Genomic DNA, 24,825 nt, shown 5'->3' with positions numbered 1-24,825 from the left:
AACTCCTGAAAGCCTCTCACATCAACACAGAGAAGCTTTGCGTAAAGGAGTATATTTTAAACACCTATCTCAGCATAGGGAACAAAGTTCTGCCAAGGAAAGAAAGCACGCCTGCATGACTCCTGACCCTCTGGCCCCCTTTAATCCTGCAGAATGACTCCCTGAGGTCCATGCACCGAGGGCCCAGCGGGAATAGGTCACCCAGCAGATGCCTGCCTGCTTAAACTCTTCTGATTTCATTGCCCCGAGGTCTGAGAACTCCATCGCCCCTTTGAAGTGTCAATTTTGTTCTGAAGAATCCCACCAAACCCTGCCACCCGATAAATATGGCTCCCTGTATGAAACTGGAGCCTCGTAATATGCTGGCTCCTTTTGAGGAAAATAAGCATTTCTTCAAATCTCTTGATACTAGACGCAGCTTTGTTTTGTTTTACAATCAGATTAGTGGATAATCCTGTCTCCGCTTTGACACAGAAATTACTGTTAGGGCAGGTGGGAGTTCATTCATCAAGTCTGGAAAGTAAAGTTCATCCAAACACTGTAAGAGCGTATGTTACCATTACTTGAGTGGGTGGTAGGCATGTCCAGGCTGTGTGAGAACAAGGCAATCTACAGTGAGCAACTTACGGGTTAAATGTAATGAGAAAATTAGAAAAGGACAAAAAACAAACAAAAAACCCCCAGAAAGCATTAACTTATTTCACAAAAATCTGCTCACCCAACCGAGTTTATTGAGTATAAAAGATCTTCGGGGCTGGCAAATAAAGAAACAAGTAAATCTGATAAGAAAGCGACTGGTTTTGCAGCAGCTTGCAGCCTCCCAGTGTTAAACCAGGGGTGTCTGACTGTTCCTTTCTGTGTACCAGAGGTAAAGAGGAGCAATTTGTCGCCAATTGCTTGACGTATTCTCTTGGCAATAGGAACAGAGAAGCTGTTAGGTAACATCTCTTTCCTTCCAACATCTTCTGTCTGTTTCATCTCACTTTGCTTAACACACAGGATCTGAGACTGTCATTCTACACATTTTTAGAAATGTGGTACTTAACAACCCCATCACAGTAATCTGCCTTTGATTTACTCTCTTTGTGTTGGGCTGTATTACTCTGGAATCCAATCTCTTTCTCTGTTTTTTCCCTCCAAGACTGAATTTCTCCGTTTGTGGCTTAGCATATGTGATTGAATAGAGTCCTATGTGATCAATAGAGTTCATTAAATGTCCCTATGGGAAGCTATCTCAACCTGAAGCTTTCTACATTGTGTTTACCTGCAGCTCGCTTTGCTTTATCAATTCAAGTAGTTTCACTTTTGCTTATGGCATAATAGATTTTATAATTAAATTCCTCATTCCTGGCTATCCTCTGCTATTTTCCTAAATGTACACTGAAGTATCCATTTGGTTCCCTTCAGTATGGGCTGTGGGCTTTGGGGTGGGGATGTTAGAAAGGTTTGGTGTAGCTGTATGTTTTTGATGGGTAGGTGTTAGATGGATTTCCAAAGGAAGGCTGAAGGAAAGAGTGGCTGCACCTGTTGTTCCCTGCGGTTGCTGTGTGGTGGGGTTAGCACCTGCTCGCACGGCTGCTGTGTGGATGTCTGTGTGGGCAGCAGGGATAACAGGGAAACCATTCACACCCGCTCCAAGTGCTGTCTGCAGCCCCTCTCCCTCAACACTTGTGCTTTCTGCTCCATCATTTCTTTTTCTGTGTTTTTTTTACCCCCCCTGTAGTTTATGCCAGGACTGCTTCATCCTTTGCATTGTTAGCCTGTCTGTCTTTTTCTGTCTGTCACCAACCATCTCTTTTTGCCTTTCAGCTCGCACAGAAAAACAAACACAAATTACAGCAGCTGGAAGCTGTAATAGTCCTTCTGTGGAACTTGATAGCTTTTAGTATGAAGGGTGAAGTTGTAAACAGTGAACTACATGTAACTGTTAAATCACTTCAGTAGAAGCTGGGACAGCGGTGACTGAGCACTTAACTTTGGCTATAGAGGTTGTGAGTGCGCAGGCTGGTTATGGACTATTCGGGTGTCAGTTCTTGTAACTGTAAAAGGCACATTTAGGAGAAAAGACATAAAGTGACTTCAGTTTGTGTCACTCTGTGACTGAACCTATGCGATGAAAATATTGAGGCACATGTGTCTATGTGTAAATTCACAACAATTTTCCATTTCTTCAATTTCATTTCATTTATCAACTGTTTTCTTTGCGCATTCACCCTGTAACCACACAAGTGAGTAATGACATAATCAATCGACTTTATGGCTTCTAAATGATCACATCTGACCTTTTCTCTTGTTAAAGAAATAAAAAAAAAACACTTGCAAACACTAAAGAAAACCATCATAAATGTACACAGAGGGGCAGTAAAATATGTCACCGGGGAGCAATGGGCACAAATCACGACCTATGATCCAATCCAAATGAAAATGTTAATTAAGCCGTATCCGTCGTTTTAATGTTACATGGTAATGTGCATTGTGAGTCTTTATTTATTTAAATATTTAGTTATTTTGCTGAGACATCACTCAAGCCTATAAAGAATAAGCATTTCAAAACCATATGCAACACGTGAAAGCAAAATGATGAAGATTTGCACGTCATACGCAAATAACACCAAACTTGCACAGCAGACACAAAGAGCAGCTCGTGCCCACAAAGGTCCAGACGGTACCACATCCAAGCCGGAGGACTGTAATAATGCAGCATGGCGTTTAGTGGCAGTAATAAAATTGCACACTTATACACTACCTGTTCACCCCAACCACCCTCCGTTTCCCTCAAAGCATCTGTTCATCTATCCATCTCCAAACCCCACCATCATTTGGCATACTCACCGCGCCAGATGGCCAGGTATTGGAGGGTGAGGCAGGTGCCAATCGCCAACTCGCCCTCGCCGGTCGATCTTCTTCTTTTCTATGATGAAACCGGGGTTGGGTAGCACAGCTCGGGGGTATTCAAAGCCTCTCTAAAATTGCGCTCCTCAGCCGCACCTCACCTGTCCCTTCCCTCTGTTGTGCGTCGCCGTAGCATCACTGCGCGTCCAAAACGCCCAGTCAACTAAACGTTTGGGTTTTTTTCTCCTCCCTGAAGGAAAAGAGTCCGTAGTGTAATTGCGTAAAATCTACTGAGGTTTCTGTGATCTCGAATGCGTTTTGCGTCCCGTTAGGTTTGTTCCGATCCTTGCAAATTCCCCAAATCCTGCAATTGCGGGGCAGTATGAAGTCTTCTTTCAAGAGGTACCGTGCAGTTTTCTGCACTTGGTCGAGCTGCGGCTTTGAAATCAGTTGTCAGCAAAATCTAATCCCCTTTTTAAATTTACAGTGGCGAGGTGAAACGTCCAACGCAGAGCAGGCACAGTGACAACAGGGGCCCATAATTCACACCCCCATGAAACACAGTCCTGCAGTGGATCAATGATGAATGGAGGACCTCTCTCTCTCTCTCTCTCTCCCTCTCTCTCTCTCTCTCTCTCTCACACACACACGCGCGCGCGCGCGCGCGCGCGCACAAACACATACAGGTCTATACGTACTGCATGTTGTGAGTTACAGAACATAAACATAAAGCTGCAGAGTGAACTAGCACATTAACAATATTTTGCCAAATAATAAAAATACCCGAATAAAGCTTATGACTAAATACATAACTGGCAGACGCCTTCACCTTAATGAATACAAAGAGGGTTTAAAGACAAAGACATGCACCTCTACTTCTTATTTAGGAAAATGGTGAAATAATAAGTAGACAGATGTAGGGCCGGATCTATACCAAAATATCACCAAATAACACTTGTTTTAATTGTAAACGACATCAGCAAAAAGACATGAAAATATATGGATATATATCTGTTATTCATTGCATAAAAGCAAACTCAAACAAACAAACACACAAACAAGCAAAAAGTGTTAATCAGATAAAATAAAATAATTAATAAAAATATCCTTGCTCTCAAATTCATTATAAGGTTAGTTTAGCATACTGTATTTATATTATTTCTTTTTCTTTTTCCTGCCATGTTCTTTTACTAACCTTATTTGAGGTATTGTATTATTACATTTATCTCTCTTTTATAGTTCTCTGTCTCATATTACCTACAGACATATGCATTTCATCACATGTAGGTATCAGGACATTGGTTGTCCACCCTGTTTCCCACCACATAGTTATACAAATAGTTTTACATATGCATATACACAGATATGTCTGGATCAATGCAAACTAAGTCAGTAAGGAATTTTGAAGGGCTGCTATGCCACATTGGTCTCTGTTTTTAAGTCCTTCATCACATAATTGGGCATAATGCGAAGAGTGGGTTGAGAGGGTTATTAGTGTGAGTGGTGAGTGCTAAGAATGCAGTGGATCTGAGAGCTTGGGATGGGGGTGCAAATAATTGTGGAGGCAGTAAACAAAGACAAGATTTTGCATTCAGAAAGCTAGGACTTCCTAAAAACTAAGAATAAATAAAATAACTGATATCTAGTTGGTCTCATTTTGTTTTGTTTTTACTCCATGTTATTGAAATAATAGAGCGTGCACACACACACGCACATAAATCCATTCTGCTGCATAATAAGCACCTTCAAGCTCGACACAGCTGCATTTTGCAGTACTTCTGGGCTTATAATTAAGATTTTAAATGCAGCATATTTACTACTGATTGAGTATTTTCTGCACTGTGGCATTGGCTCATCCTCACTGCTGTTCCAACAAATAGCACATTTTCAAATACATTTTGTCTCCAGTGAATATGAAAAAAAACAAACCCTTACTTCTGTGACCTGCTGTTCGAGCTATTTTAATTTAATCTCCCAGATTCACGGATTTGATTAAATATGCTCTATTATTATTATTATTATTACTATTATTATTATTACTATTATTATTAGTAGTAGTATTAGCATTAGTACTAGTATTATTATTTTGTTAAAATTTTGAAGAACTTTGTAAACCCCTCCACCTATTTTGTCCTTTGTAATTACACTGGTGTTACCCATATAACTGACACTATATAGAAAAGATTGACAGTGTGCAATAATAAACAATGATAAATAAAATGATAACTGAATGTCACTGTTTAAATTTACTTGCGGACAATATCTATTAAAAAATAAATTTCAAGATAATAAATTATTGCTGTCACATTATAATAAAGCTTTAAAAGGGATTACGTTCTTACGTCACTTCCGGTTGTCGTAAGACAGTAGTAGAAAAAAAATCTGTTTGCCATGAATATCAGCTAGCTAGCCACCGACAGCTGTTAGTACACTTGAGTAAAATCATCCATGTCAAGGCAAAAGAGGGAATATCGAAGTCTTGTGCTGCTTCTGTGTACAAATAGGGGCACACCTTCCTGCCTACAAGCCTACTGTGAATCGGTAAGCAGCTCGCATTTAGGATACCTTGCTAACGAGCTAGCCGCCGCTAGCTGCTTGCCTCGCTAACGCTAAGTGATGATCTATTCGACTCGGAGCTGATATTAACGTGTGCACCGGCTAGTGTGCAGCAGCAGCGTGGCCCTTATCTAGCTCATCGGTCGCATGCATTGCTATGCCAGCAGTCTGCTGCAGTTATACAGCCAACATCGATGGCTAACACTAGAGGTTATTATCGTTAACTATGTAGCTACCGTTAGCATATCGCTCTGTGTGACTGTCTGCTGAGGGGGTGTTGAATTTAAGCACTCTTGTCCACCCGTTTCAAGGGTATCTAAATAACCTTAATCTCCCCCTGAGAGGTTAGGAGCTACAGTCCACACCTGAAGTTAAATATTTCATATTTACTTAAGATTATGGGTCGTGTGCAATGATGTCAACAACAGCAGACAAATAATGGGTTGTCACATACTTTCCACAAAGCTGATCTCATCCTCAGACGATTCCAGGATGCTATTGACTTTTATAATTGTATATGACCTAAATGTAATCCAAAGCAGCGGCGACTGTTTTAGACTGAGACTCATAAAGCGGCCACGCCTTTGTAACTGTATATTGCCATGTATAATTTTGTCGTGTTGCGCGACGCAAAACCATTTTAAACATTTCTTTCTTTCTTCATCTTCTTCTTTTTCTTCCTAAAAAAAAAAAAAGATCCAGCTGGCTCAGTGACAAGACCAGAGGACGTTGGCACCATTGTGTGCCAGTAGATTTCAAGATACTGGGATTTTTGAATCCAGGTACGTCCATAACAGGACATAGCAGGGTTTCCCCAAGGCAGCTGGTTAGCAGAGGTGGTTAAACTATTTGTGTGTAGCCATCCACCCAAAACCGAATTTTTTATTCACTTTGAAAAACACTCTTCACCAATCAGTCTGTTTAAATTAACTTATAGTTCTTTTGGCATCACATCTCATCTTCAGTGTAGTTAGCAGATGGCAGTTTAAATCTTTGCCTCACTGATTAAATATTTTTCCTTTGCTGAATGATGTGATACCACTACTCTTCTCATAAGCTAAATCATCTTTCCATCCATCTTTTACTTATCCAAATTAAGGTTGGTGGGGTGTGGGTGGCTGGAGCTAGTCCAGATAAGAGGCAGGGTACACCCTGGACAGGTTACCAATTTTTGCAGGGTTATTGCATAGAGACAGAACAACCATTCGCTAATCACTAATTAATCTGACCCCATTCATGACTTTGGCATGTGGGAGGAAGCTGGAGTACCTGGAGAACCCACAAAGACATAGAAATAACATGTAAAGGAAAGACAACAGTTCTATCAACTGCACCATTGTAGCGTTGTAAGCTTAATCAGCCAAACAATAATAAATATGTAAAAAAAAAAAAAAAATTTAAACAAAGAAAGAAACTGTGGGAAACCCTGTTGTGAACTAGTGGTTAAAGGCTTTGCTTGTAGCATGTTGTTTTTGTTCTGTTTTTCCTGACTCCTAATTATTCTGTCTGCTATATCTGTATTTCCACCAGAAGATGAACGGTCTGTCCATACGAGAGCTATGCTGCCTCTTCTGCTGCCCCCCATGCCCAAGCCGCATTGCAGCCAAACTGGCTTTCCTCCCCCCAGAGCCCACCTATGCTCTTCTCCCTGACCCAGATCCAGTTTCTGGGGCTGGAGCGGCATCTGGGTCCACGTCTGCGACTGGTCTCCCTTCTCTCGGAGCCCCTGGACTTCGCTCTCGACTCAGCACTGCTAGCGGAGGTGACAGAGGAGGCGGCGGCGGTGGTGTTGGAGGTGGTGGCGGTGGTGGAGGAGGAGGTGGTGGTAGCAGCAGTGGCAGTGGTGGTGGAAGCAGTGTTGGGAGTGAGGGCAGGTGGAAGCTGCATCTCACAGAGAGAGCAGAGTTCCAGTATTCACAGAGAGAGCTGGACGTGACGGATGTATTCCTGACCAGATCTAGCCGAGGAAACAGGGTTGGATGCATGTACATTCGCTGTGCCCCAAATGCCAGGTGAGAGGCACAGCAGCACCTGGAAACCATGAGACATTTTTTGGATAAGTGGATCACAACCTTGTGTGTCTGTATTTAGAATGCAGTTGTTTGTGGGATTTCACACCAACCCTGGGCCGCACAACTCGCTGCCTAACTTCCTTTTTTCCAATTTTTCTGCTTTGTCCCTCAGGTTCACTGTTCTGTTTTCCCACGGTAATGCAGTAGACCTGGGCCAGATGAGCAGTTTCTACATCGGATTAGGGACCCGCATCAACTGCAACATCTTCTCTTATGATTACTCAGGCTACGGCGTTAGCACTGGCAAGCCTTCTGAGAAGAACTTATATGCTGACATTGATGCTGCCTGGCACGCCCTGCGCTCAAGGTAAGAAGGCCCAAATTCAGTCCTTGGTGGGTCCAAACCTAATGGGCAGCAAGCATGAAATGCCATTTAAGTTTTTAAGGGCCACTTACATCACTGACTGGTAACTTTTTGAAAAAAACAAAACCCAAATAAACAAAAAAAACATTTGGTTGGCTCATGAAAGCTTTTTCCCTGCTGACCACAGTGGCTTCTCTCTGTCGTTCAGCCAGTGTAGTCACAGCTAAACAGTGGCTCGCAGTCAAACAGTAGGATGACATACTGTGCTCTACGTGAAGTGGTGCATCTAATATTCTTCTTTCTTACTTGTCCCTCTTGTTTATCTGCTGCCATCATAGTTAATGAGCCTAATGTTGGTAGAAAATTAACATTTCCAGATGGCACCGCAGAGGACGCTGAACAAATAAAACAAGATTCTGGTTTATTTCAACATTTTATTTTTGTGCTTTTCAACAAGTTTTCCCCCAAACTTTTTTACATGCATGAATCCTTTTTGTTTTTATTTATTTTTTTCTTGTTCACGCGAATCATTTTCTTTTCTTTCCCCATCCTGCCAGCTGGCCTAATCACCCTGCCAACTGTGCAAACTGTGAGTGTAACTAGCAATTACAGCAAACAGTAAACAGATTAACTACTGTAACTCAAGCTTATGTGTGCAAGCATAAAAAAACGCTTTAACTTTGCACAGCGTGTTCTCTCTTTAATATTCAGGGGTGGAAGAAAACCGTTCAGAGCACGAGTCTGAAAATTAGCGTTTATCTGGACATGAGAAGTTTCACACTTGTACACTGTGCTCAACATATTTCTGTGTTCAGTGTTTGCACTTGCATAGCATTTGTTAACCTGAGGTAATGTGGTTCCTCTTCACCCACTCTCACACCTGATGGCGACTGTGCGGGATCAGGACAAACTTGCAGTCAGTGTTTTGTCTTGTGGAGGAGCTGGGAATAAAACCACCAACTCTCTGATTAGGGGACAGGCTGTGTCACTTATTGCCAAAATTTATTGTGAAACGTGAATTTTTGTGTCTCAGGTACGGCATCAGCCCTGAGAATATCATCCTGTACGGACAGAGCATCGGCACGGTGCCTACAGTCGATTTGGCATCGCGGTTTGAGTGTGCTGCTGTGGTCCTCCACTCTCCTCTCACCTCCGGCATGAGGGTTGCCTTCCCCGACACTAAGAAAACATATTGCTTTGATGCTTTTCCAAAGTAAGTTCACTTCCCAAGACTGCAAACCTGAAGACTGTCGATTTGATTACTTGGAAGTCATTTAGAATTAAGTGAATTATTACAGTTTAATTAAGTGAAAAGGAAACATGACTAGCGTCTCAGTTCTTTTCTGAAGCAGAATTAGTCCATCTGTATGTTCTAACTTCTTAACAGTGTTGATTGTTGCAATAGAGCGATAGTTTGAGACATCATATTTTAAATTCAGTTCATTTAAAAGGTACAGAGCATGTGTTAATGAACATATCGATATAAATATGCCTGGATTAGCCACAAAGCTACTTTTATATATAGTCCCTTGCAGGATATTAACACTTTATTTCTAAATGGTGATGTATAGCAGTGTGATGTGGTCTGTTGAAGATATTTTCATAGACTTGATAGGACTGCTTGGAAAAAGCAGATGCACAGGGGGTTTTATTTATTATTTTGTTAATGTTCATTTTAAATCCTCGTACTTGCTCATTGCTCTGTAAATGTTTTTTTTTTAATGAAAGATTGGAAAATTGTACTGTTTTACAACCAAATCGAATGATACAGAGTTTAACCATGTTTCGATTGTTGCTGAAATTATTAGCATTTAGATAGATTGCAGAGAAACCTTCAGAATGACCACATGCTGTTCTTTGTTACAGAAGAAATTAAAAATCTTATAGAACCACCGGTTTCAAATGCAGATCCTCAAAAAAGAAAAAGAGATTAGATGTAAAATCAATCTGCATGCCATAAGACGTGCTGAGACAAATGCATTACAATGGGACAGAGAAATTGATTCCGTTCTCTGCATTTTCTGTAAATATTCTTCCAGCATCGAGAAGGTGTCAAAGATCCCATCTCCAGTGCTTATCATTCACGGTACAGAGGACGAGGTGATCGACTTCTCCCACGGCCTGGCTCTGTTCGAGCGCTGTCCCAAGGCCGTGGAGCCGCTCTGGGTGGAGGGAGCGGGCCACAACGACATTGAGCTTTACAGTCAGTACCTGGAGAGGCTACGACGCTTTATTAACCAGGACCTGGCTGCACAGCATGCCTGAGAAACACACAGCCTCTCTGTGTTTGTATGAATGAGACTGTGTGTGTGTATTTGTGAATACGTGGGGGGGTGGGTGGATATAGGCATGTTTGCATAGAAATATGGGTGAAGGGAGGGGGGGGCTCTAAAGGGGTTGTGTGATTTTTGGTCACATCTGTGTGTCTTGAAGCAGCACACCTTCAGGTTAAACACAAACACAAACTATGTTCTGTTTCCTGTTTTAAAGGTTAGAACATTTTTAATAAGGATAGATGACACTACAGTAGATAAAGAAACAACCTCACAGGTGCAGTTTTTAATGAGGGAAGAGTTTGATTTGCAGCTTTAAAATGTCTTCACCTGGTTCACGGTGTGCGTTGTCGCAAAAAAAGGCATACAGATGTAATGGTGAAGTGTCTGGTGGTGAATGTGTGTGCTAACACTGTGAGTGTTGCTTGTATAGTCATACCCCCATGGACCTATGACACCTGAATAATGTGTTCACACGTTTGTGTGTGGGTGAGCGCTGATAGAAATGAAGGACATCCTGATGACTTGGACATCTGAGAGTGGAGGAGGCTTATGGAGATTTATCAGATATTGGTGTTTTTTTGTTTGTTTTGTTTTCTGTGTCTGTATGTATGAAGAATACCTCCACAGCTTGACCAGTTCTCTCTCCTGTGGACAAACACTGGTCAAGCACGTGCACCCTTCCTCCTCCCCTCCTTGTTTACTGTTAATGAACATCCATCTGACTGCCAGGGCATTTACCAAGTTGTCCAGCAAACACTACCCTCCTCCTTTTTTGTGTGGTTTTGGGGGTCCATCTCCTGTCCTTTGGTGTCAGTTATGGTGGAAATGCAAGGGACAAGCCTGGAGTACTGTCACAGTGTTATGGCTCTTAGGTGTCTCATACATTTCTTTTCTTATTTTGTCTCCAAAAAGATCAAAGAATGGTGAGCCTCCCTGTTATTTCCCGGCTGTTACATTTGACTGTCTGCAGAATTGCAGCTACATGCCACAGGGAACTATTTTAATTTCTTTTTTTTCATGTATAGTTTGACATTTTTCATACTCATTAATAAGTGGTTGAAATGGAAATAAGCCTGTCAGAAGGCACATTAACAATACTGCTATAGAAAAGCAGGTCTACTCAGTATTTCTCACCTCGCATTTTAACAGAAATCTGTTGCCCATCAGGTACTAATGAATGACGTTAAGAGGTTGGAGTGCATGGGTTTGGCAAGATTTAAGGAAAGGTTTGGCAATTTGGGACACACATACAATTGTCCCAGAAGGTGACTGCACCCAGAAAAGAAGTTGTCCAGCCTGTAACACCCCATAAAACAACTGCATGTCACATACAAAGGGTTATATAGTAAGGTTTATAGTGGCTGCTGAGTGGATTTTGTCACCTTTGCTTAGAGCCAGGCTGGCTTCCCCTCCACTTTTCCAGTCTTACTTGTAAGCTGGTAATTGCTGGTTATAGCTTCACATATATATACACAGGTGTGTCATTCATCTCATGTGACTTCCAGCAACAACAACGACAAAAAAAGAAGCAAATATGCACATTTAGCAGATGTCAGATTGTACATTTTAAGCCTGGAGTGCAGCTGTTGAGAAGGTTGTGAATAATTGTAGTTTCTTCTGGTGAATTGTGGAGATTGATGCTCTGGTTGGATTCAGAGGCTCTAAAGGAATAAGGAGACAAAATAGCTGCTCATTTCCCCCTAAACCATAAGATGTTATGTTCATTTTATTCTGAATTACCGTGCTTCATTAGAAGTGTACTGAGAATTTGTAGTCTTACAGCACAAGTTGATTTCGATGTCTTGTTACCGTAGCACTCATCACCAGGGTTAGTCAGCCTCCGCACATTTTAAAAAAAAATTTTTGTAGCGTGTTTTTGTTGTTGTTTTATTTCTCGTCATGATTGTAATGTGTTTGTTTTAGAATGGGCCATGGGTTGTTTCAGAACCACGCATGTTAATGGTAAAGGCTAACAGTGCGATTCGGATCAGGTTGCCGTGAAGGGAGATCATGTCTACTAGCTCTGGTTTAACCTCCGTGGCCCTAAATGTACAGGAGCTCTTTTATGGGTGGCAGCACGCTTCATGTGTGACACAAGCCATATTTGAGCCTCTCACTGTTGGTGTGGTGCAGGTTCCACCACACACACAGACACACACACACACATACACACACCTTTGCACATCATCACACACATACACACACCCGCACACACACACATACTGTCTCATACAGTATATTTACACATTTATATATATCAGATCAAGCATGACGAAAGCAGGTCTTAAGTTCAGCACTATTGTACAAAGTATCCAAAGTGTAATAAGGGTATAAAATGTAAGTTTCTGTGTCTTCTTCATTACTATAGAGTGTGTTCTAAAGGCCAGCATCAAAGATACAAGAGTCCTGTTTGGACTAACAGGCCCTGAAAAAAAAGCATGAGAAGGTGCCTACTGCACAGCAGACCCGCCGGTGTCAGTGATAGCAGCTGCGTTTTGTCAAAGGGAACATTTACTGAACTAGCACTGATCTGATTACTTCATTTTGGGAGTACCAGTGGGGCTTGGTAAGCAGCGGAGCAGAATTACTGAACACCACTCAACTTCCTGTTAATTGTTTTTAAACTGGGGAATATTCCCGGTTTCATCTTGTGGCTTTTTTTTTTTTTTTTTTTTTTTTTTCTGTCTGATATTTGAATAACGGAAAACTGCTACCTTCTCGAACCAGGGATCTGAACTGTCGGATGAATTTGAGAGTTATTTATTTCCTCTCTCTCTCTCTAGAAGTAAACAGTGTCTTTGAGTTTTTCGTTGACAGGTCGAGTTATCAGGGAATCCTCTGTATCCACATCTCACTCATGGGGTCAAAGAAACTGTGTGGAAACCTACCGTTTTATTGATGCACCACTATAGTTGATGTACATTGTATCCTCTGGCCTTGAATGTTTATTGATGTGGTGGGGGTTCGCGGGTGGGGTGGGGCGGGGGTAACAGTGGGGAAAAAACCGAAACTGTATGCATGTCTGTTGTGTTTTGCGGAGCAAATGAGGGGGTGGTTCATTATCTATCGTGTAGTCTGCGGGAGGGTAAAGCTGAACTCACGGCATTGAAACATTGAAGCGCTTTTTAAAAATGAAAAAAAAAAAGGGACATTTGAATTTTTTTATCGCTGATACTAACTGATGTGTTGTTGAGTTTTGTGCTAGAGTGGGGCAGTGGCAGGCGGGCGGGCGGGTGGGGCTAGATAATATTAGTGGACTGTTTATATGGTTACTGTACTTACCTATTCTATTCTTTGTATTATGATTTGTAATTTTATGTTGCTTTTTTTGAACTGAGAATATGATGTAATGAAATTAATTCATGGGACTGAATCTTGACCTTTTTATGGACAACAAAATAAAATCACTTATTTACAAAAAGATACAATTGGTAGGGTTGATTTTAGACAGTCATTGCATTTTTCCAAAGTCAATAAGTTAATAGGTTGGAGTACAAGACCTGAGAGGCAGCGTTTGAAAAATTACAGTACATATTGACATAATAAAAAAATAATTTCCCCCAGGGATCAATAAAGTATTCTGATTCTGATTCATAAAGATTTGAAAGACATGTAGAGCTTTAAATAAAAATAGCATGTAATATAATTTATATTGCATTTGCACTTTATCTAAAACTTATGTACCTAAATATAGTTTGACACATATAAGGTACTGCGCAAGAGTCTCGAGCTGTCCCTCAGTTCTTTATATTTTGCTTCCAAGCAGTCAGACTCTCATTGAACCTTTTCTTGAGAAATAATTCTCCAGGCTTTCTCAAAGTCTTTGGACGTTTTCAGTCTGGCCCTTGTCCCTGGCCATTTTCAATTTGTTCTTATCTCTAAGAAAATGCCAACAATAACACAGTTTAACTAGCATAAAATAGTTTTTTGGGGGGTACAAGGTGATTCTCAAAGAACTATTAGCCAAAAATCACAGCATATCTCTGCATGGTGTGCAGTGTGCTTTTAAAGATTTGTAGGAAACTGACAAGTGTCAGGCCTAAAAAAAAACTATTGATGAGCAGTTGAAACTCTGCCCTTAATAAACAGCAGAGAGCTGACCTGGACCTGATCAGAAATGGTCTCAGTGGAAGGATGGCTGTCAAGAAGCTGTTCTTAATGAAGAGAAATGGAGAAAAGGCTGAGTTATGGCAAATTACATGCAGAAAAATGCATTTTAGAAAGTGTCTGATTGCTACAGCATCGTTTTTCAGCCCGACAATGATCCCAAACACACTACCATTGCAGGAAAAGCAAACCTGTACAGAAAAACTAACAATGAAACACTATCAGTCATGGATTGGCCTCAACATTATTGAAGCAGTGCAGGAACATCTTGACAGAACAAAACACAAGGCAGCCAATATCCAAAGAAGAGCTTTGAATGTCCTTCAAGAAGCCTGGAGAACTATTCCTGAAGACTACTTAAATTAATTACAAGAAAGCTGCCTGTGTTGAAGAATAAAGGTGATCATAACAAATATTGATTTTAACCCTTGTTAGAATTCTGTCGTTGCCTTTCCATTTATATTGGCAAATTCAAATAAATTGCATAAACTTTCCATTTTCCTGCCAAAATAGAAAGAAACAAAAGGTGGTTGGAGACTTTTGCACAGTACTGTTTACTACATACAATTTATGAAGGGTTGGGCATGAGTCATGGAGCAGTCAAGGAAAACACTGGCCAAAATGTGCACAAGCCCTGTATGAAATAAGTTTAATGATGGGACTAATGAACCACTCACTGACTGTGTTTAAATATCAGAGCCTCAAGTCGGTGTGAAAGTGCAGTGAGTGCAACTGAAACAAATCTCATCTCTCGTCTGCGTTTAATGGAAGCGACTGCCCTCTGCTGGCTAATTCTTGTCATTACCAGCCTTCTTCTAAAGCATGCCTACGGATTCCAGCAGTTCATGAGCGCAATATGGGGCCCTAAATTAATTCTTTAACATCAATTTAAATCAAGTAACAAATTGCTTCATTTATACTCTTCTTCATCTTCAGTTTGTTGTCAATGTTGCAGATTGTGTTGATTCCAGGAAAAAAAAAAGAAAAAAAGAAAAAGGACAGCCAACTACTGCTAGCTGAGCTCAGCCGTTTATCAGCCAGCAAATAAACATGGCTTCAGCAGACTGTCTCCATATGGCTCCATGCAGGAGAGCCTCCCCTCACTTTCTGATCAGTCAGCAGAGAATCAATGTGCTCCTAACAGAAAATATTGTCCTCCATCGGTCATCCACGTCGTTCACCACATGTGGCCTCGATTCAGACACACCAACGCTGACCTCCGCCCTCTGTAGAACATCGTGCTACCACAGGAGCTCCATGTCTACTCAGTTTGTGTGCAATACTGAACATTTCTTTGGACAAACAACAGCAGAACAATGGTACAGTATGTACAAAAAGGATCATAGCAGTCAAAGATCTCAGCCAACAGCTATGTTTCCTGGTACCTGGTTAAAATAAAACAAGGAGCAAGCATGAGACAGAGAGCAGTGGTGGGGCATGTACTAATCTTTTAATAAAGTAAAGTGGCAATCTTACTATATGAAAATGCAAATGAAACTCCCATGTGCTTGAAATGGTATGTAATAAAAAAATACTGAAAATGTAAAAACAAAGTCTTTAACTGCTTCAGGTTGACTCTAATTATAGATGCAAGCCAGTTAAAGTGGAGATAATTTGAACTTAAAATGCGAGGTAGCTCAGCATCTAATTATGCCTCGTACGGCGTAATGACATGTTTTCCATGAACAAATCGACATCTAAACACAGCCTCACAAAATCAGAGCAAAAATAAAAAAGCTGAATATTTTCCTCTAAAACTAGAGGACAGTATCGATACATTTTGAGTATTTTGCCCATGTAACTTATTACATCCATTCCCATTACTAAAACAATTTAACTACAATGAGATTCAGGCGTATTTTCCAGCCTGTTGCAAAGCATCATTTCACTGCCTACAGTTTAAAATGCATAATCCCGAGTGGGTGTGATTCTCCTTGGAAGCCTATTCTTTTCCTTGTGTCATTGTTAAGAACCAGTAAAACTGGTCTCCAAAAAAAAAGTCTCCAAAAACCGGTTTGAGACACCCCCCCCCCCTTCCTCAACAGATTTCTTTTTGTGGCTTCCCCTTTGCGTGCATGTGTCAACTCACTCTCTGTGATGTGAAGACCAGTCAGTCAAAGCTCCCAAAGAGTTCAGCTGCTCCTGCAGCGCTAAAATCCTTAGCCCGATGTATCCGGACACCAACAGGAGCAACACCAGCCTACAAACACCCACAGTAAAGTCTTGAATGTGTGTTGTGCAGGAAGAACTACAGCCTGAGAGTCTAGGATGAGTACATGTTGTACAGGACTAACAGCAGGATATCAGAGACTTGGATCTGTGTGCAGCCTTGATAACATTTCCACAACCAAGGTTTAGATATTTGTCTTTCCTGGAGAGTTTGCAGCCATTCCAGTAAATCAGTATGAGAAAAAAAAGCATGCCAAGATCCAGTAGATGTGTGAGTGCTTTTGCAGTTTTATACCTCAAAAATATGAATTTTGGTCTGCTGAAAAATTCTACATAAAGCAATAGCTCATGGTCCTTTTTTCCCTTCAAACCTTCAGTGTTTTAGGATGTACAGTCAGTTTCAGTCAAACTCACAGCTGTGACTAGCACTAGGAAGGCCCAGGCTTCTACCTTTCTACCTTTAAAACCCGCCACCAGCCAAATGGCTGGTAGGCTTTTAGCTAAGCTTTAGCTTCAGGCAAGTGGAAGCTAAATTGGCTAGTCATTCATATGTAAATTGGGTTGTTACCTGGGAATTCTGGAGGGAGGGGAGTGGGGGTGTGTGGATGAGGGGGTGGGGGAGCTGCTAAAAGCGGTGAGCTTCCTTTTGTTTCATCTTGATGCATTCTCAATCATCCAGGGAAACAAATCTCCAAAAGTCACCAACTTGGAGTGTTTCAGTTTGCCATCTTAGGGAGAAATCAACACACATGGGTGTATGTCCTTTGTTGCTGAGATTTATTGATAAAAACAGTACAAAAAATCAACCATTTGTACACATTTTTACAAATAATTATAAAAAGTGAGTGAGTACATTTCAACATTTTCAGCAATCACTCACAATCCTGGCACTGCCATGGTATCTGTAGTCTGCATTTACCTTGGCTTGGCTTCCTGATCAATTGTCCACTACCAAAAGGAAGCCAAGCCCTGTGATCACACCTTGTTTTGTTGTAAAGGGTGGCAGGGCTTGGCTTCCTTTTGGTAGTGGAGCATTGATCAGTCGTCCATTGTGGCATCAATGTGATCACACCTTGTTTTGTTGTAAAGGGTGGCAGGGCTTGGCTTCCTTTTGGTAGTGGAGCATTGATCAGTCGTCCATTGTGGCATCAATGTGATCACACCTTGTTTTGTTGTAAAGGGTGGCAGGGCTTGGCTTCCTTTTGGTAGTGGAGCATTGATCAGTCGTCCATTGTGGCATCAATGTGATCACACCTTGTTTTGTTGTAAAGGGTGGCAGGGCTTGGCTTCCTTTTGGTAGTGGACAATTGATCAGGAAGCCAAGCCAAGGTAAATGCAGACTACAGATACCATGGCAGTGCCAGGATTGTGAGTGATTGCTGAAAATGTTGAAATGTACTCACTCACTTTTTATAATTATTTGTAAAAATGTGTACAAATGGTTGATTTTTTGTACTGTTTTTATCAATAAATCTCAGCAACAAAGGACATACACCCATGTGTGTTGATTTCTCCCTAAGATGGCAAACTGAAACACTCCAAGTTGGTGACTTTTGGAGATTTGTTTCCCTGGATGATTGAGAATGCATCAAGATGAAACAAAAGGAAGCTCACCGCTTTTAGCAGCTCCCCCACCCCCTCATCCACACACCCCCACTCCCCTCCCTCCAGAATTCCCAGGTAACAACCCAATTTACATATGAATGACTAGCCAATTTAGCTTCCACTTGCCTGAAGCTAAAGCTTAGCTAAAAGCCTACCAGCCATTTGGCTGCTCTCCGGGTTTTAAAGGTAGAAAAGCCAAATGGCTGGGCTCTGGGCCTTCCTAGTGCTAGAATCGTGTTGTCATGGACCCTGGGTTTTGTGTTTTTATGTGATTTCTTCTGATTTGAGAAGTGATTCATGTTTAATTATTTATAGTTTCCTGCTTTTACCCCCTTAAAGTTGATTCTGTTTATCTGGACGTAACGTTTTCAGTGGGAGAAACGTTTCATCACTCATCCAAGTGACGTCTACAGTCTCTGCTGACTGCAGGTTTCCCCAACCCCAACCACTGATCAAAGACCTTGAGCAGTGGTTGCTGATCAGTGGTCATGACAATTTGCATATTAATGATCAAGAAGCTGACCTCACAGCCTAATGTTCCTTCAGTGGTGCTAGTTTCAGTCATTGTGCAAATGTACTGTTTATAAGATTGGGGAAACCTGCTGAGAGTACAGAAGTCACTTGGATGAGCGACGAAATGTTTCTCCCACCAAAAATGTTACGTCCAGATGAACAGAATCAACTTTTTTTGGATTTCCTTACCTGGATGATTGAGCATGCATCAAGAAAACTTTTCCCTTTAGTTCCTAGTTAACCTAGATGACCTAGTTGACCTAGATGACCTCGGACTAATTAGTTCCTTTTTTGTGTTCCCATCATGTTCCTTCAGTCTTGTCTGTATGTTTGTCTTTTTGTTTCACTTTAATCTGATCTCCCTGTACAGTTTTGTCTCTTGTTTCCTGTTGTATTTTGCTCATCTTATTTCTCTGTGTCATGTTTCACGTTTTACTTCCTTTGTCTTGTTTTGTTGATTAGTTTCAGCTGCCCTCCCACCTGTTTCCGCTCCCCTCATTATTATAGTTAACTAAATATAGAGGAAATATCCTGGGTTTTATTATCTGTTAGTTCGGTAAAAATTTTAATACGGCTTTCCTGATGAGACGTTGATTGATGCCTTTATTGAGACAAGACCGTGAGGGAATTGCTTTTAAAACGTTCCGTGTCTTTATTGTAATACCTACACTGATTTTCCTAAATCTCGCCTCTGACATATGTCACTCATACAAGATAAAACTAAGACTGAAATGGATAAAAACTACACTAAGGGTAAACATTTAAAAAGAATAAAAGAAATAACTGAAAGGTGAAAATCTACGCTGGAAACTAAACTGAAATAAAAACAAAAAGTCAAAATCAAAGAAAAATAAAAGCTAATTAGAAAATGTGAACTTATAATAACTCTGGTCGGAGTCCCTGGATGTTGTGTTTCCTTACCCTGTGTTGTCCCTAAAGATCTTTTTGCACTCTTGTGTATTACCAGCGATAAAGCCGATTTTTGAATTTATTCCTGTTTCCCTGAGTCCTGCGTTCAGGTCCACAATCTGCCTTCCACATAGCTGGTCTATAACACAGAAGCTGGGTGAAGGCGCCGTCTTTAAATTTCTAATCTCCTTCCACATCGTTACTGTTGAGATGACCCTAATGGTACATCATGTTTTCTTCCTTCTACAAAGAAACTGCTCACTACAGATTTCAAGCAGTATTTATCTATGAATCTGAAAACTATACTCACAGCACCATGTAGATGTGGAAGACAACACTGAGAGTCTTAAGTTCTGGCAGTTGTGCAATGAACCTCCAAATCCACAGTCCAGCTGACATAGACCAAAAAAACAAATAAAAAAAATTAATACTTGTTCTACAATCACACGACTCTGTATGGCCGCAACATGTGTGTGTTTGTATTTGAATACACACCGCTGTCTTCTTCATCTATTATGCTGTTTTGACGAGTGGAGTTGGCTGTGCTGGGGCCTGAAAAGACATTAAGACAAGTAAGCTCAGCAATTAAACCCCTTAATGTAATTTTTTCAAATAGAAAAGTGAACTTTAACAGTTAAAGTCAAAACCATTAAGCGGTGATGATCACCCATCAGTGCTCTTTAGTGTCTTTCCTTTACCTTCACTGGACGTCTGAAGAAAGCTGGTATCAAGAGAGTCACTGCTCGGAAAATCTACACGGTCGTCCAAACTGGAAAAACTGGAGAATTGCTGACAAAGAGAGAGATGCCATAAGATAATTTATCACTACGCAGTATGGCAAGATAGTCGCTAAGCTGCTACAAGATTCCTGCAGCTGCTGAGCGTCAAACCTACCGGATTGTGAGCTTCGTTCTCTGCAACGGCCAGATGAGGGCTGCTGTTTACAGCCTCCGCCTGTTCGAAACAAATGAAAAACAAGTTCAGAAAAAAACAACAGCTCGTGTTAGCCTGAGAAATGATGCCTGCACCTGCATGTGTGTCCGGGGAGCAGCAGCAGTACCTGCGCATATGAGCACACACTTTGGAGGAGTTTGTAACACTTCTCACGGTTTCTCAAAGACACAAACGAGTACTGAGGGAGAGAAAACAAACAAGCAGAGGAAAGGCTTAAATCTCAGTGTTTCCCCGGAAAGTTAATCTGCAATGTTAGCTCGACAAGCTGTCAGGCTCACTGCAGGAGGCCTGATCACAGTTAACACACTGTCCATCATTTCCTTTTACCAGCTGCTAAACCAACCGGTACATTTGTGTCAAGTCAAGAATGAACACTTATTTTTGGAGATCTCGTCATTTATAAATAAATGAATGCTACCAGATGCTACATTGTGCTGCTGGTTTCTAAATGAATTTTGCGCGTACACAGTAGACAAAGTAAAACACATATTAAGGAACACATAATACACATTATAAAAGGTAAAAACTACACAACAAGCAGTCTGAGAAAACAAATGTCCACCAAGGCAGCTCACTCACTGAGCAGCGTTTACTTCTAAGGGAATAATATAGATTTTTCTGTACATTCATCTTGTTTTCTTTGTTCTTTTTAAACATTAAGAATTTTGTAGTGCAGACTTCTGTTAATTGGCCTGTTTCAACCTATTTTAATTATTTTCATTGTTTTTTTTATTTATTTGGAAACACTACATGTGTAATATTTGTTTTATTGTTTAGTAAAAAAAAATTACCCATTAATTACCAAATATAAAGTGAAAAAAGTTTTGTATTTAAACGGTTATAACCTGTTATTCTAATGTACGTAAGAAAGTCATAATAAAATTATGTCCTTGGTGGATGTAAGCCAAATTTTAAATGACTGTTAGCATGACCTCAGTCTACACCTCTACAGAGTTTGATCAGAATTAATTCAGAATTTTTTGAGCTATCGTGTTTACAGACAGAATGACATGCACGCATGCAAAATGCTAACACAAGCATAACCTGTGTGGTGGAGGTAACCAAAACCTCCCGATCATCCATGCTTACACGAATCAACTTAGCTGAACTCAAAAGTATCCAGTTAAAAAATTATGTTTTCAGTTTTTTGAGGCCCTGCGATAAACTGGCGACCTGTTTGAGGTGTACCCCGCCTCTCGCCCTGTGGTAGCTGGGCGACCCTGATAAGGATAAGTGGAAGAAAAGTGCTGGATGGAGTTCTTTGAGTTGTAGGTAAGAAGTTCAACAATAAAGAAAGGTTTCTGCTTTCACAACTATAATTCCCTTTAGATGTAAACTTCGTCATTGAGGCCAGAAACCCTGACAGGGTTCCCCGTGATACTGAGCACCAAAGCAGCCAGCTTATTAGAGAGCAAGTTAAGTTTCTGATAGCTTTTGATTTAAATACTTAACCGCAGAACTACACTTTACATCTGTAATGCAAAGACTCAACTGCTACTTTTAAAGGTGTGTGCTGACCTTCTCTTCAGCAGTCTGTATAGAAAGCATAGACAGGGCTGAGCCATGTTTCTTCACATCCTTTATGCTGGAAACAGGAATCACCACCTGCAATGTATGAATGGTAATGAGTGTGGTTTTCTTTAGAAACTTACAGAGCTCATTACAGTAAAATGACATGCCAAACGTTCACAAAGTGAAACAAGCAGAAACAAACCCCAGAGCAAGTTGCTGTGTCGTTCTCTCTTCAGGTATGATAAATGCTAAAAATCCTAGTGAAATACCAGGATTTGGACTTGTAATGCTGACTGCTCCTCTGTATCTTTATCTAGAAAATCCAAATGATCTCCCTTTGATTGTAATTTTGCAGCTGGGAAAGTCCAAGTACTGCAGCTCCTGCCATCACATTTCAGTGTGTGGCGTAAGTTTGAGTTACCTTGGTGTCTTTGAGCAGCACAGATGAGTAGAAACACACATGGTTCTGAGAAACAAAGAGTTTTCCGTGATACAGCACTTCCTTCTGCAGGGAACACGTGAAAGCTGCAACAGATACACACAGTTCGAAGGCATTAGGTCACTGTTTCTAAGGTGATACCCACACAACACCAGAGCCATGACTGCTGAAACATTTACTGAAGCGTTTCGGCCGTGCAGTCACCCCAGACCGCTTGGAAAACAAAGCATTAAGTGGCACTTCATCTGGCAGCAAAGACATCGGGGACACTCTGCGAAGCCATTTCCATAATCAATATTCGCAAATGAGTTACAACCTCTGGACCTCAGCTCAGCTCACCGTGTGCCAGGCTGTCCCACACAGGAATCTCTGGAAACAGCTTGTTGAAGCTTTTATTGTGCTTGAAGTACTGCAGGGAATAAAGAAACAAAAGGTTTTCATTCAGACTTGTTTCAGATACAGAAGAAGAAGAATCAGGTTTGTTAACTGACTTCGAGACCTGCACTCAGCATCAGTATACAAACTTTTGAGCTGCCAAGCTTGTCATCAAACATTTACTTATTTAAACCCTCTAGCAGTTAGAATTTGCTTTGTCTCTGAATACCTGGTAAATGGCCAATAACCAGCCTGCATTGAACTCTAGTTTAGATCACTCGTGGCTCTAAATTGTCTACTTCCTCATTCATGTAGTTGATAACCATGTGTATCTGATGTTACATTGTAAAGCTTTCCCACCTGGGATGTCCGAAAATGCTACGAGAAACTAGCTTGAAACTCAGCCCTGAAGCAAGAAGATAAATAACAACCTAAAGGTAACCACAAAGCCCCTTAAATCCAAGTAGAGCGTCATATTCAGGTAGGTTTCTTGCATTCACTTTGTCACATTGCTTTCATGTTGGAACATAATGCATTGCCACTGTGAAAACATGATTCATGGCCGCCTCAGTTCCTGTGCTGTGAATAAAAGGGAACAAGAAGGAGCAGGGTAAAGGGAAGCAGGCTTACGTGATCATCTGATCGCTGAAGATTCTCCTCTGCTATGGTCTGCTCTCTGATGACACAAAGGCACAATAGTAACACAAATGAGATAAGGATGTTTTCAGGGAGATATCTGACAGTCTGTGCAGCTTTAACATTTTAAACCATCCAATACTTAGTAAATACCCCCCCCAACCCTGTGTAGTGATGAAGGAAGACTCTACCTCAGGGCCATGTTGGAGTCAAGGCTGTGATTTAGTTGGCCCTCCAGTTGTACTGCGTCCAGCATCGTGCTCTGTTTATTTTTCTTTGTACTAGATCTAAAACTGCTTCTTCTCGTGCCAAAAATATCACTTCCTTCCACGATACTGTCCCAAGAGACCAGGATATAAATGTCAGACTGATGATCCAGCTTTTATATTACCCACAGACACACGCTATCAATATAGAACACCAAAAAGGTAATGAAATCACAGCAAAATAGAAATTAATGCATTTCTCCCTGATGGATGGGTGCCAGCTCCTGCGTGGCGATGGGGAAAATGTTACAATCTTCAGCTATTTTGTTTGCATCAGTCACAGAATGACTTTTCACAACGATGAATGGAGCTCATCAACAGGTACAAGAAAGATCTGTTCGCCATCAAAGCACTCTTGAACATTAACAAGGTACAAGAAAATAATATGCTGTTCCTACACTCTCTTCCAAGTCCTTGAGCAGCCTTTTAAGCACCAGCTGTGCCAACTTTCTGACTGTCTGCCTCGCAGACCGGTGGTTAGTCTGCTGTCTCCGGGCAACTGACTTGGCTCTCCGGAGGATGGTTTTACTTTTGCAAAAGCAGCCGCCACAAAGCCCGAGCACAATGAAAAACTGTACTCTACAGCTGGTATTTAGAGTGGCTTTTTGTTTTTACACTGCACGCTTAAAAAGTCAATATCACTGTCAACCGATAAAACATGTACATTAGGCACAAAGGAGGAAATGTGATAAGATAAACACTCACCCAGAGCTGTCCAGTGAGAATTTCCTGTTTTTCAGAGTCATGATGGAACATAAACAATTCCGGCTCACGCACACACAAAGTCATACACTCGAATACATAGTGTAACTGTATAACTTTATGTCTGTAATCCACGTTTACTGGCTCTGTGCAGGGCTTTGCTTCTCTTGTATTTCCTGGAAATGACTCTAAATCACCAAGGGCCAGGTGAACACAGATGAGAGAAAAAACAAAGGACAAAGACAGCCTCCTGACGGCTGCCTTTTAATGTTAACCAATTAGCTGTGAGAGGTGGAGCTTTGCATAACAAAACCAATCAGTGAAGGAAGGAGGAAAATCTACACTGATGCAGAGTTTGCTCCTCATAGGAAGATCTTTCTATGGGCGGCACTGTCTATGTTCACCCTTTGACTTAGAGACACACCTTCTAGACCCACACGCATCAGCACACACAATGAGAAGGTATGCAGAGACAACCGTCATGAGATTTAGATATGACAGTAACATTGTTGTCTGTCATGCAAAACCTTCAGCCTGCATAGATTAATATCACATGGAAAGAATGACGGACACACAGCAGAGGATAGCGTGACATGAC

At 41.1% G+C, this 24,825-nt stretch overlaps 3 protein-coding genes across 4 annotated transcripts in view; 1 reads left to right on the top strand and 2 right to left on the bottom strand.

Annotated features, from left to right (window-relative positions):
- LOC308383313 (semaphorin-6B-like) overlaps positions 1 to 3,386 on the bottom strand; it is a 36,328-nt gene extending 32,942 nt beyond the window's left edge. The window contains exon 1 of the mRNA XM_080861186.1: positions 2,833 to 3,386. The gene's annotated coding sequence lies outside the window, so the exon portion shown is untranslated. The remainder of the gene's footprint in view (positions 1 to 2,832) is intronic.
- Positions 3,387 to 5,184: 1,798 nt separating this feature from the next.
- On the top strand, positions 5,185 to 12,734 carry abhd17aa (abhydrolase domain containing 17A, depalmitoylase a). 2 transcript variants are annotated; one of them, XM_080907092.1, is made up of 6 exons: positions 5,185 to 5,373; positions 6,085 to 6,170; positions 6,922 to 7,400; positions 7,573 to 7,767; positions 8,798 to 8,977; positions 9,804 to 12,734. In XM_080907092.1, exons 3-6 carry the CDS (start codon positions 6,922 to 6,924, stop codon positions 10,027 to 10,029), a joined length of 1,080 nt encoding a protein of 359 aa, XP_080763218.1. In that variant the 5' UTR covers positions 5,185 to 5,373; positions 6,085 to 6,170; the 3' UTR covers positions 10,030 to 12,734. The 2 variants fall into 2 exon arrangements, with proteins under 2 accessions (XP_080763218.1, XP_080763217.1); XM_080907091.1 differs by having other exon boundaries at positions 6,919 to 7,400.
- A 147-nt stretch (positions 12,735 to 12,881) lies between these two features.
- On the bottom strand, positions 12,882 to 24,415 carry LOC308412606 (GRAM domain-containing protein 2A-like). The gene is made up of 13 exons (XM_080907099.1): positions 24,231 to 24,415; positions 23,451 to 23,594; positions 23,254 to 23,299; positions 22,588 to 22,657; positions 22,231 to 22,334; positions 21,816 to 21,902; positions 20,404 to 20,475; positions 20,238 to 20,297; positions 20,042 to 20,132; positions 19,839 to 19,895; positions 19,654 to 19,735; positions 16,237 to 16,347; positions 12,882 to 15,532 (listed from the first exon to the last, which is right to left on the bottom strand). The coding sequence occupies exons 1-13, from the start codon at positions 24,269 to 24,271 to the stop codon at positions 15,517 to 15,519; spliced, it is 981 nt and encodes a 326-aa protein (XP_080763225.1). The 5' UTR covers positions 24,272 to 24,415; the 3' UTR covers positions 12,882 to 15,516.
- Between the last annotated feature and the right edge of the window lie 410 nt (positions 24,416 to 24,825).

Source organism: Rhamphochromis sp. 'chilingali' (assembly GCF_963969265.1).
Source record: "Rhamphochromis sp. 'chilingali' genome assembly, chromosome: 16".
In the NCBI taxonomy this organism is placed as follows: Eukaryota; Metazoa; Chordata; class Actinopteri; order Cichliformes; family Cichlidae; genus Rhamphochromis; species Rhamphochromis sp. 'chilingali'.
The sequence above is the reverse complement of the archived record's forward strand: the minus strand, read 5'-3'. Positions and strand labels throughout refer to the sequence as shown.